The sequence below is a fragment of the Vipera ursinii genome (genome assembly GCF_947247035.1).
Source record: "Vipera ursinii genome assembly, chromosome: 1".
Taxonomy (NCBI): domain Eukaryota; kingdom Metazoa; phylum Chordata; class Lepidosauria; order Squamata; family Viperidae; genus Vipera; species Vipera ursinii.
Window position 1 is genome coordinate 22,440,496 of NC_139512.1, and position 12,548 is coordinate 22,453,043.

The window sequence follows — 12,548 nt, forward strand, 5'->3', positions numbered from 1 at the left end:
AACTGAGACCTCATGTATTGTAAGGCTTATTAGCCCTGTTCATATTTAAGATTCACTTGCCCTCATTCATTTATCAATACATAAATTGAATGTATTGAATGAGACTGGAGAAAATACTGTAATCTTGAGAAAATGGCTAAACTTCTAGTCAAAGGCCTACTGCCTTAGGACCTTCCCTTCATTCTGCAAAGAAAAGAAGGTGGATGCTGGGGCCATGATTCAGATTTAGAGGCATCAAAGGCTTGAAAAATATTGCTCCAATATTGGGGATTTCTGCCATTTATAGGATACAACAAACAATCAGTGTATACAGTACACGAGATGTTGTATTTATGCAGACCAAATTGATCAGAGGCACCAACATATGAGATCCATGATCAAACAAAGCCATATTGTACCACTACCATAAGTCAAGACTTATTTTCTTAGTTACTCTGGCATCTGGAGTAAAATAATATAGGCTTGTTTTAAAGCAGGGGTGTCAAACTCATAATCTCACATGACGTGTCATGACTTTTTTTCCATTGCCAGCAATGGAGTGGGCATGGTTTTGCTATGATGCATCTGGTCTGTGGGCCGGCAGTTTGACATCCCTGTTTTAAAGCATTGAGAGCACATTTGATATATCTATAATACCTTCATGTGTATATAGCCAATCTCAAAACCTGTTTTATTAAGTTCTGCCTTTTGAATTAATATCTAATCTTTGACAGTGACCAGAATATTGTAGTAATTGTAATAACTGTGATGGTAATAATGTCTAAGCAAGGGATATTGATGTGAGTATGGTTCTCAGTCTCGGGTAAAATATTAATGAATAATTATTAGTATTTAAAAGAAACTAGTGGCCCCTTCAAAATATTAATATATGCTGCACATGATGGGATCTATAGATCCTTTCACACAGATGGAAAATGTCATTCAATTGTTCACAACCAATTTTATCAGAAGCTGGAACAATAAAAGATATCTCTCTAGGATCCTGCCATAATTGCAGGGCTTTATAGGTTTTGATTCAAAGCTTGCTTTTGGAGGTAGAAATAACCCATTTAAAAACTAACAAAAAATTTATCACTCAAGACTGGAAAAACCCCTACAAAACTAGTGCAAAAGTAGTGATTTGTTATAATGATATAATTGCATAAATTGTTTAAAATATACTTTATCACAATTCAATATATATGTAGATGAATATACAATTCAGTATACCCCCACAATATACAGAACAACTAGATCAATGTAACTAATGTAGATACAATTATAGCATACACTCTCAAAAGATGGACAGTCACAAAATTTGATAGATAGACAGACAGACAGGCAGACAGACAGACAATAATAATTTATCAGATACAAATACAATTATGGCTTCTTCTTTTGCTTTCCCTGCTTGATTTTCCTAAATGCTGACTCAGAAATCTTCCAAAAGATTCTGCATGTCACTCATTAGCAAGGATGTGCTTTAGCTTCTACTAGAGACCTAGAGCTATTCAATGCTTACCCCAGAACTGTAGTTGTCAGGGTTCCTAAAATAAAATGAGTTAATCCAAGGTAAATTATATGCTGTTGTAAAAAAAAAGTTACTCACTTTTGTTCCTGGAGCTCTTGCTGATGCACTCTTAGTAGCTCTTGTTGTAGCTGATCCATCTCCAGGGCCCGCTTCTCCATCAGCCTTTGCAACTTCTCATGGAACCCATTTTCTAGCTCCATTTTTTCTTCTTGGCTGGCCTGTGCTAAAGTTCTTATTCTTTCTTCCAACCAGGATTTAGACTGAATCAACTCTTCCTTCTCACGACTAAAGTTTTCTTCTGCCTCTTTCAGTCTGGCTTGGAGCTCCCTCTCATGATCGATCCTCAGGCATTCTATAAGGCTAGCCTTCTCATCCATGCATATCTGGAGACTGTTCTCTTCCACACTCTGCTGGGAGCTGGCCTGCCTCAGGCTTACCAGCTGTCCCTGAAGCTCAGAAATCTGGACTTGCAGACACTTAATTTGTTCTTCTAACACTTGTCTCTCCTGACAGTACTTCTGCTGGAAGTTCTCTTGTCCCTCCTCATAGTTGGCTTTGGTTTCCTCAAGCTGCTTTTCATAATGGCATACCTAAGTGAAGGGGAAGATTATGATGAGCATTTCTGCATAACTCAATAGAAGCGTTGCAGACAGTTTGGTTCAATAGCAGATATAACTGAAAATGAATGCAAACTCCACCATTAATAACCCTTTTTAATCTGTTAAAAGGGACACAGTGGCTCAGTGGGTTAGGACACTGAGCTTGTCGATCAGAAGGTCGGCAGTTTGGCGGGTCGAATCCCGAGTGCCGCGTAACAGAGTGAGCGCCTGTTACTCGTCCCAGTTTCTGCCAACCTAGCAGTTCAAAAGCACGTAAAAATGCAAGTAGAAAAATAGGGACCACTACGTGGGAAGGTAACAGTGTTTCGTGCGCCTTTGGCGTCTAGTCATGCCAGCCACATGACCATGGAGATGTCCTCGGACAAGCGCTGGCTCTTTGGCTTTGAAACGGAGAATAATAATAATAATAATAATAATAATAATAATAATAATAATAATAATAATAATAATAATAATAATAATAATTTTATTTGTATACCGCCCTTCTCCCAAAGGACTCAGGGCAGTGAACAAGGCAAACATATAAAAATACAAAGATACAAAAGTTAAAAGAGAATTAAACAACTGCCCAGGCTAAAACAATAGATAAAAATATTTAAACAACAATAAAATCCCAACCCATCCCCCATCAGGCCAGGCCGGCTTGTTCGAACAAATGAGTCTTCAGATCGCGCCGGAAGGAGCGAAGGTCTGGCGCCATCCGGAGCTCAACCGGCAACCGATTCCATAAATCCAGGGCGCCCACAGAGAAGGACCTCCCCCTGGGGGCCACCAGACAGCATTCTCTGACTGGTGGCACCCTGAGGAGGCCCTCTCTGTGGGAACGCACAGGGCAGAGGGAAGTTGATGCCGGCAGCAGGTGATCCCTGAGGTACTCCGGACCCATGCCATGTAGGGCCTTGAAAACCATTACCAAAACTTTGAATCTCACTCGGAAGACAACTGGGGGCCAATGAAGCTCACGGAGCAGAGGTGTAACATGGGAGTATCGGGAGACTCCCAGCACAACTCTCGCAGCTGCATTCTGTACCAGTTGAGCACCGGCCCCTAGAGTTGGAAACGACTAGCACGCATGTGCGGGGGAACCTTTACCTTTACCTTTAATCTGTTAAAAAGAGGTCCCATTAGCATTCTGGAAAAAGGCAGATGTGTAGGAATATAGTTTTCAATATGTCCAGCCAGCATAACTTATGTGACAGGCTCACTTATATTTCCAGCAGTAGCAGCAGCCTACATAGACCAATTCTTAGACCAGCTACTCTTGGAAGAGTATCTGGAGATACAGAAACCAAGGGAATCAGAGACAATCCTTGGCATGAACAGAATGAAACCTCTTTATAGGTTTGCCCAGCATTGACCTCTGCTAGTGATCATGATGTATAATGAATTATTATGATGAATACATAGTCTTACTTATGCACTCCATCTGAATGCATAGGTGCATAGAAATATAACAGGATGCTAAAGCAATGATGTGCCAAGTGTCAGGAGAAGATCAAAGTATAACTGATGGACAAAAGAGTCAGACAAGAATCTAACAAGAACTTCCACAATCATGATAAGGCTTATGAAAACTAGTTTGTCAGAGCCCAAAGCATTTAGGTATAAAATAGGAGACAAAAAGGAATTATGTAAGAAGGATGCAGTGGCTGCATGTACTGGGCAAAGCATTTCCATTCTATAACCTACTATTTTGCTTGGTGCATTTTGTCTGCTACTTCTTCCATTATTTTTCTGCATTGGAAAATCTTTCTAGAATCAAGCGACATGACAACGGTTTGTAACTATTTGATTTGTAATTTAGGTAACTTCTCTTATTTCAGTTAGGAAAATCATACTGATTGCTGTGTATCTCTAATCAGTTGTGCTTGAACTGGAAAATCTATTAAGGAGATAACTGTATCCAAACTTTCATTAAATAAGCCTTTGTAAATGTTCTATACAGAGTTTCTTTCTCTGTTTATTGTGTCCATCAGGAACAAAGATCTCGAGAGGGGAGGAAATAATTACTCTGTGCTTTTCCCTCTCAGGAGCTATTTTGCGAACAGTTTGTCTTCAATAATAGGTTCTCTGCTGGTGGGACTCCTAAGTTTAATTTAGAGTCTGCAAAGGACAGCCTTATCTGGTGATCCATGAAACCATCCTCAGTTCTCTGAAGCTTTTGATTTTCATTACAAGTACAAACTTAATAATTTCTCACCCCATAACATTACATTACTTTGCCTCATAACCCAAATACAAAACCATAAATCATTACATTCCTAGTGTTAACAAAAAGTCCATAAAGAATGCCAGATTTACACAAATGTCTTATTTTAACTTTGGTCAAACAATCTATCTTTGTCCTAACTTCTGCTTTTAACAATCTTAACCTTTAGTTCATTCAGATGCTATTGTAGAATTCGATCTCTCTTCCATTTTTATTTTTCCCATTTTGAAAATTTCTTTCAGACTTTAACCAACTTCTTTGGTAAAACATCATTATCTAGGTCAATTTATTGGCTTGTCATTTGTACTTCCACTTTGTTTCCTAGTCCATTTTTTATTTTTCAGTACTTCTGCATTTTTTTAAATATTCTGATATTTCTACATCAGGCAAACTTTCTTTCAGCTCTTTGTCTTGTAAATCTTCCACAATGTTCTCTTTCACATCAGAACTTTTTAAAATATCTTTAAGACATAATCTATTCATGAATGCATGCATCATTGCTGAGATTGAAGCTTTCATTTTTTGACCCCATTCTTCAACAATCTACTGAAGCATTTCAAACATCAAAGCATTTTCTGCCATTTTGCAAATTCTAGTGCTGATCAAAGACACTTTTCATTTTTTCCCCTTTTCCCTTTCTGCCTGGAATCTTCAGTCCCCTCTAGTGTTTGATTTTTAAAATAATAGTCTCAAGTTGCTGTTTTGACTCAAGATAAACTAAACAGCTTGGTTCCCACAAATGTGCTGTTCCTTTCTACACTTATTTCCAAACTCTTGTACCCAAAAGTATTAATTTTCCATTATTCCAAGTTTGTCTGTTCCCTTAATTCATTTATAACTTTCTTAAATTAGTTTTGAATTTAGCCGTTTGCACATATTTCTAATTTGTTAAGCTCTTAAGCTGATTGTTATTTTTTGTTTTATTCAAAAAACGAAGGTATCATCAGATTTCTTTTGAAACTTGTTGTTTTGAAAATCACTAATGTCCTTAAGTTAATTGAATAGGCAATTTCAGAAAGTAGTTAGACAGTGGGTTAGCAAATTCAGTGTCCTTTAATAGTTTCGGACGCAGCTGACAGCATGATGATGACGATTTCATTTATGTTCTGGTGCAGTCCTGCAGTCTTCTTACAAGGAGCAGCTATCCAGAGCACAAGTGAATGATCTCCTATTCTCTCTTTATCTGGAGATGTTATGTGGACCAGTCTAGTCACTGGTCCAGTCTTAGCTGCAGTTGTTTTTTTCTGTTCATTTGGATACTTCATACCTCACCACTAATCACCCAGAAGCTCCAGAAAGCCAACAAACTTAAGTTCAAGAAAAAAACTAAAAATTATAACAACAGATTTTAATTAAATAAAAACATATCCTGGGCAAGTGTGATAACGATCTCTGATGCAAGCACTTCTGGCTTCATGCTAAAGTGGGGAAAACTTACTGTGTTTTCAAGCTCCTGCTGCAAGTTGTAGACATCCTGGTGAAGCTGATCCTTTAGTTGTTCAATAATTATTTCGGCTTCTATGCTCATGTTTAGATGGCTGCAGTCCTCAGAAGCAGGCTCTAAAATACAGGGTAGCAAAAAAAGAAATGAAGTTCTTTTGGACAGCTAGTCAATGATGGAATACATTACAATAATTTTAAAATATTTTAAGGTATTAAAAAGCTGCATCTGCTTAATCCATAGATCCAACTTCTTTTCCATATACTGCCCTGACCTCCCCAGACTCACACTTTTAAGAGATTTGCTCACTTGCTTTAGCTTTTCATTGAAGTGTTGGTACACTCTTCCAATATTAGCTACATAAAACCTGGAAAGACAGCTTGATTGGTCCAAAAATTGTGTAACTTCCTCATAATACACAGTAGGTAAGACATATTGTACCTTGACTACTTTGCACTCCACAATCATTGAGTTCCTCATAGAGAGTGTTTTGCAGTGAAGGTCGGATAATTCTGCCTTGTATCTGATACTCTTCCAGTTGAGATTGAAGTTCATCTATGTGATCTTGAAGTTCCTGAAAACAAGATGCAATCTCATCACGACAAACCCAGCCAAACAATCAACTGGAACAGCAATATTTTTATGGCCTGGGAGGACTAGGTAAAGGTAAAGGTTCCCCCGCACATGTGTGCTAGTTGTTTCCAACTCTAGGGGCCGGTGCTCATCTCCGTTTCAAAGGCGAAGAGCCAGCGCTTGTCCGAGGATGTCTCTGTGGTCATGTGGCCGGCATGACTAGATGCCAAAGGCACATGGAATGCTGTTACCTTCCCACCATAGTGGTCCCTCTTTTTCTACTTGCATTTTTACGTGCTTTTGAACTGCTAGGTTGGCAGAAGCTGGGACGACTAACAGGTGCTCACTCTGTTACACGGCACTCGGGATTCGACCCGCCAGACTGCCAACCTTTTGATCGACACGCTCAGCGTCCTAACCCACTGAGCCACCATGTCCCCATCTGGGAGGACTGAACAGCAGCAAATGTGCATAAATTTGCATGCTAGGCAAGAACTGAACCCTGGCTTCTTTTGAAACAGAGCAATTTTGGGACTAAGCATTAGAGCCATCTCTTCAGCTTGAGATCAACATAAAATAAGCAGGTTTGGAAAAACTCATGGGTAGGTTTCAGGTCAGGATGAAGAATCTTGGATGGCTAATGACTTCAGAGGTATTTATGTATTTCTTTTGACAAAAGGTAAAATCTAAGTATATATTATAATACAACTGTGAAAGTAAAAGAGAGATCTTTTATGTATTGCTTAAATGATGAGAGTAGACGCCTGATGCAACTCTGGAAAGAGGATAGTTTATAGGCTGGGAGCAACACAGAGGAAGGATTCTTATATTGTAGAAAAATGAGATTCTGATAGCGAAGGCAAGTTTCTAACAGGAGAGGAAGTTCCTTAGACAGTCCAGCTGTAAGACAGCTGCTCCTCACAAGGAGACTGCAAGATATTAATTTCCATAAAATTTAGAGCTCTAAGAGATGAGGGAATTGTTAGCTTGCTCAAACTGGGGTTGGTGCCTTTGAAAGGACACTAAGTTTCCATACTTCTTTTTCAAATCACTTTTGGAAATTGCTTGTTAACTGTTTTTCAGCTGTTAGGAATCTTTAGATCAACAGTTTTACAGCATTGGGTGAGTTTTCAACAACAACCCCGAGAAAAAAGTTCTAAATTTTAGAAAACTTCAAATAAAAGAACAAAAGGGTGATTAAAACTTTTTTACAAAGTTACATATAAAATTGAAATAAGGTTTTTGAACTAATTATACAGAATCCTTCATGAGGGAAAACGCTTTTGTTTTGAATTTACAAAATAATATGATATGACTTTAAAAAAATGGATAATAAAGGAAACTAGAGAGAGCTAAAAATTATACTTAAAGGAGAACATTCAAACTCAACTGTTACAGAATGAAGCAAAATAGATAACATTGGACATACTGAAGGATGTTTCTGAACAATGGACCTAGAAATTAATTATAATAATCCCTGCCTGTATAGATAGACTGTGTTTAAAATAGTTTATAGAAAAGGAACAAGTTTACTTGACAATATTGAGATTGATTTGAAAACTGATATAAAAATGACAGGCTACAAGAATGACAGGAAAAAAGATGTTATATTGGCCATAGAAAAGAAACCAGCAGATGTCTTCATAATTAAATGGGATATACAAAAACAAACTAAGAGAGTAAATTGGATAGCTTTCCTAGATTGGATTTACGAAAGAGGTTTGCTAAAGTTTTAAAGACTTTTGTGAGAAGGGACAAATTAAAAATGAAAAGAAACCAAGTTCTATGACATTATTTGAAGGGTCTATAAACTATCTCTCTTGATTCTTGGTCCTTATCCATACAGTTTTCTTGGTATCAGTATGGAAACAGTTCTTCACTGCCTTCTTTTAGGCTGTTTCTTCAATTCCTCCAAATCCTAAAACCCTGAGCATTCATGGGAGGCATTCATGGGAGGCTGCCATTAACATCCTAAGTAGATCTGACTCTTTAGTTTTTGAGGGCTCAAGCAAAGTTGGCTATGTGTTGCCATTTGCGAAGTAGGCCAGTCCTCTTCTCTGTAGATGGGAGAAGAAATGAAGCTCTGAGGCTTGCATAGCCAGCTAGCCAGTCCATATCTGGAACATGTGAAATCTAGTCACTTTGATAAAATGATTTTCCAGCTCTCTTTATGTAGGCACACAACATCCAGAAAAGTGATTCGCTGGAGTCTCTAGGCATAGGCCTTGGAAAAACAATTTTATTCTTACCCTGCACTGCTGTTCGTATTTCTTCTTCATCTGACTCAGTCGCTCCTCCTGAAGGAAGAACTCTGCACTGCCAGGATCTAGGTCTCCAAACTAGAACCAAAGGACACACGGTCATTTCCCCCCCCCACCTTTAGACAGTGTCAGAATCCATTTATATCACATTCATAAATGTATGTTTAAAACATTATCCCCCCCCCCCCGGATTCTGCCATCTCCCGAGGAAGGAGGTGCGGATGTGGATTCAGCCTGCCTTAGATTATTTCAAAGACCAAGGGAAACCTTTTGAACTGGGGGAACAAAGGGGAGGGTTAGGGAAGAAGGCATCTGGCCTGTGTCTCCATTTGAATCTGTAAAGGAAGAAGGCAATAACCGTAAAGATCCGAAGTTCCCTTTTTCCCACGAAAGGGATGACACGAAGTAAATGATGGGGGCCTGACCAAATGGGGTTGAGGGAAGGGGGGTTGAACCTGGAACTCTTTATAAAGTTTCAATCTGTAAAACAATACCAGGTCCTGTCTTGTATTTCCACAACCAATCATGTCCTAGTAAAAATTCCTTTTGGACTAGAACTGACTCCAAGAGTTTTTGTTTTCCTAAGACGTGGATTGGGATGGGTCCTGACAGACAGCCTGTTTTCCTCACTGGTACAGCAGTTAGGGAATGAAGCTTTATTATTGGATTTGAAAGGAAATCTGGTGCGCTGAATAAAAGAAGGACCCCCAGCTAAGGAATACTGCTTTAGAAAATATGTCAGAGATGAAATCTGGAGGTATGCCAGGCAAGTGCTGCTACCGGGCTATCTTCAGCATATAGATATATGTAGTATTTAATTGGTTATGCATTTATATGGCTGTCTCCAACTCAAACTCGTGATTCCGGGTGGCATATTAAAGACAACCCCAATAAATAATACATATAGTCCTCACTTAACGACGTTAAGTAAGTAATTGGGACTAGAATTTCCACTGCTAAGTGACACAATCATAAAGCACAATGTCACGTGACTGCACCACTTTGTGACAGCAGTTGTGGTACTTCCATTTGCCATCATTAAATGAATCCCACAACATTGTTAACCGTGATGGTCACCTTTTGCAGCCTCCTGCTGGCTTCCCCATTTACCCTGCTTGTCAGAAGCCAGCGCTGAAGGCTGCGAACGATCACACGACTATGGAATGCTGCAACATCATAACTGCGAGCTGGTTGCCAAGCACCCAGATTGCAGTCATGTGACCATAGGGATACTGCAACCGTCACAGGAATGAGGATGGTTATAAGTACCACTCCTTCAGCACTGCTAAGTTCAAATGGTTGCTGAATGAATGGTTATTAAGCTAGGACAGGGGTCGGCAACCTGAAACAGTGAAAGAGCCACTCGGAACCGGTTCCCTCACAAAAGGAAAATCTGGGAGCTGCAAAAAATGTGTGCACATGAGCGTATATGCGTGCATGCGCAGAACAGGCTTTGACTGAAGAGTGGAGCCAAGGCGAGATATGCACCTACCCTGCATATTTGAATTGATTGGTTGAACATTTTTAGTCCCACTTTTTTTTTGGGACTGCACATGGCAGAGGACTGGGAGCCGCAGGAGACGGCTGAAAGAGCCGTATGTGGCTCCAGAGCCGCAGGTTGCAGACCTGTGAGCTAGGACTACCTCTTACATTATCCTTTGAATCATATTAAGCAATAAAATGGCAAACAAAACTGAAAACATCTACAACTCAGCCATTGTGCCCCACAGTATGGTGTATTTACAGGCTGCAGTATAACAATAAATTTACGTGGTGGTTTGTGGATTCTAAACACTACACTCGACCTGATTAGAAACAATACATCATGAAGCTCCTGAAAATCAAAACTTGAAGAACAGCAGAAAAAGTGCCTCTCTAGGATGACCACTCCATAATTAGGGTGATGGCAGTAATACAGTCCTTATTCTTGCAATCACTTGCTAAAGTGGTTGAACTCGTTATTTGAAATGATTGAACTGCAAAATATAGTTCCAAACATCTTTCCAGAATTTCGGGTGGCTGAGTGGACTTTTATTGCGTCAGTCTTACTAACTTTCAAAATCTCTGCATCATTTCCTTTTGCTTTGTTTGTGCCAGATTAATCTGGACCCAAAGTCCTTATTAACTGCACTTTAACATCTTCATAAAGTCAAATGACATTTGTAATATATTCTGGGATTTTGCTTTCTTCTTGTACTAAAAGTCAATCTCCTGGTATGCTGAATTAATCACCAACAGCATCTTACCTTGTCTTCTAAGACATTTTCCCAATTATTCTGCAGTTTGCTCATCATGCTTTCATACTTCACCAATTTCTCTCCAGTTTCCAGGAGCTCATGCTCTAAGCGACTATTTTCCTAAAAAGAAATTGAGAGAGTCTCAAAAATATCCAGTTTGGTTCCCAAACAATACATAAAGTGACTGGGTTTTTCCTAGTGTCAGTTTTCTTCACCCTGATATTATTAACGAAGTCTGGATTTTTCATGCAGCCTTACTGAAAATGCTGGTAATTATAGTTCTAACAAATAAGAACACTAGGTTGAGTGACATTAGATCAAAGTAGGCAATATTTAAAAGGCTGCTATTCAGATCCAGAGGAGACTAGTTTAAAAATCTAAGGGAATGTACTGTATGTCTTCATTTCTTGCTTGGTCTCTGGAGGATCATTATAATATTTAAAGGAGAAACCCCTTGCCTTGTTCTAAAACCTAATTAACTGCCTTAAAATTAACTTTCAGTTTATGCATTCAAATGAATCTACACATGCTGCATGGAATATCATGTTAGAAGAAGGTCTTCATCTTTCTGATCCCACCTCCTTTCCTTCAACCCCCCGAAGAATTATTTTTTTGCATAATTTAAAAAGCTTACATCAAGCTTTTTAATAAAATACATCAATCCAAATGTCAGTCCATTGATTTGCACATTAAAAATTTTGTGCATGTAATAAAGGCCATCCACATGGGGAGCGTCCAGTGCGCTCCCACAGGGAGGGTCTGCTCAGGGTCCCACCGGTAAGAGATTGCCGGCGGGTAACACCCAGGGATAGGGCCTTCTCAGTGGGGGCGCCTGCCCTCTGGAACCAGCTGCCAGTGGAGCTGAGGACTGCCCCCGACCTCCGTTCATTCCGCCGGGGCCTGAAGACCTGGCTCTTCGAGCTCTCTGGCCCAGGCTGAGGAGTAATTTATTTTAATTGGGGTTTTAATTGCACAGGGTTAAGTTTAATCTTTTTAAAATTGGTTTTAACTTTTGTATTGTTGGTTTTTAATTCCCTGTAAACCGCCCTGAGTCCTCAGGGAAAGGGCGGTATATAAATGTAATAAAATAAAAATAAAAATAAATAAATATGCATTTATATATACTGGTATCTTTTTTAAGGAATTGGGTTGCTTCTTTTAAGCCCTGAGATGCATGTACAGCCTCTAAATAAATGCATGTATCAAATAAATTTAAGTGTGGCAAAGTTATTTAATACACATGAAGTAATAAGAATTGTATTCAGATTATTTTAATTTTAATTTTTGTCATGGTCTTTAGCCATGCCATGTTTACATGGGAATACCATAAAGCTCCGTACAAGCATTCAAAAGCCAAACGTGGTCTGTGATATGAAATAAGTTGTGCCCTCCTGCTTTAAGGTAGCCGTTACCTTCAAGGTCAAAGCAAGGCGGTCCTGGAGATAATTCTCTTCGGTTCTCATCTTCTCTATCTCCTGCTCCAGTTCTGCTTGTTGCTTGCTAGCCTGCTGCTGTATCCGCTCACAATCTTTCTGAAACTCTGTTTTGAGAGCTGCAACACGATCTTTGTACTCCTCATCCAGCTTGCTATGCACACAGATTAAAAAAAGCCAGGGGTTGAGTATTGGAAATCAGTGAGTGGCAACAACCTAACAAAATCTCATAGACTCAGTGGTATTTATCAATAAAATAGTCTT

The 12,548-nt window shown here is 39.2% G+C and overlaps 1 protein-coding gene across 4 annotated transcripts in view; it reads right to left on the reverse strand.

Annotated features, from left to right (window-relative positions):
* The window catches only part of NIN (ninein), a 119,208-nt gene that overhangs the window by 35,045 nt on the left and 71,615 nt on the right, over positions 1-12,548 (reverse strand). For all 4 annotated transcript variants that reach the window (XM_083349960.1, XM_083349962.1, XM_083349961.1 and 1 more), the window contains exons 12-17: positions 12,264-12,438; positions 10,861-10,971; positions 8,603-8,692; positions 6,222-6,354; positions 5,778-5,899; positions 1,589-2,100 (exon numbers count right to left, since the gene is read on the reverse strand). In XM_083349960.1, coding sequence (XP_083206086.1) covers positions 1,589-2,100; positions 5,778-5,899; positions 6,222-6,354; positions 8,603-8,692; positions 10,861-10,971; positions 12,264-12,438 — 1,143 coding nt within the window. The remainder of the gene's footprint in view (positions 1-1,588; positions 2,101-5,777; positions 5,900-6,221; positions 6,355-8,602; positions 8,693-10,860; positions 10,972-12,263; positions 12,439-12,548) is intronic.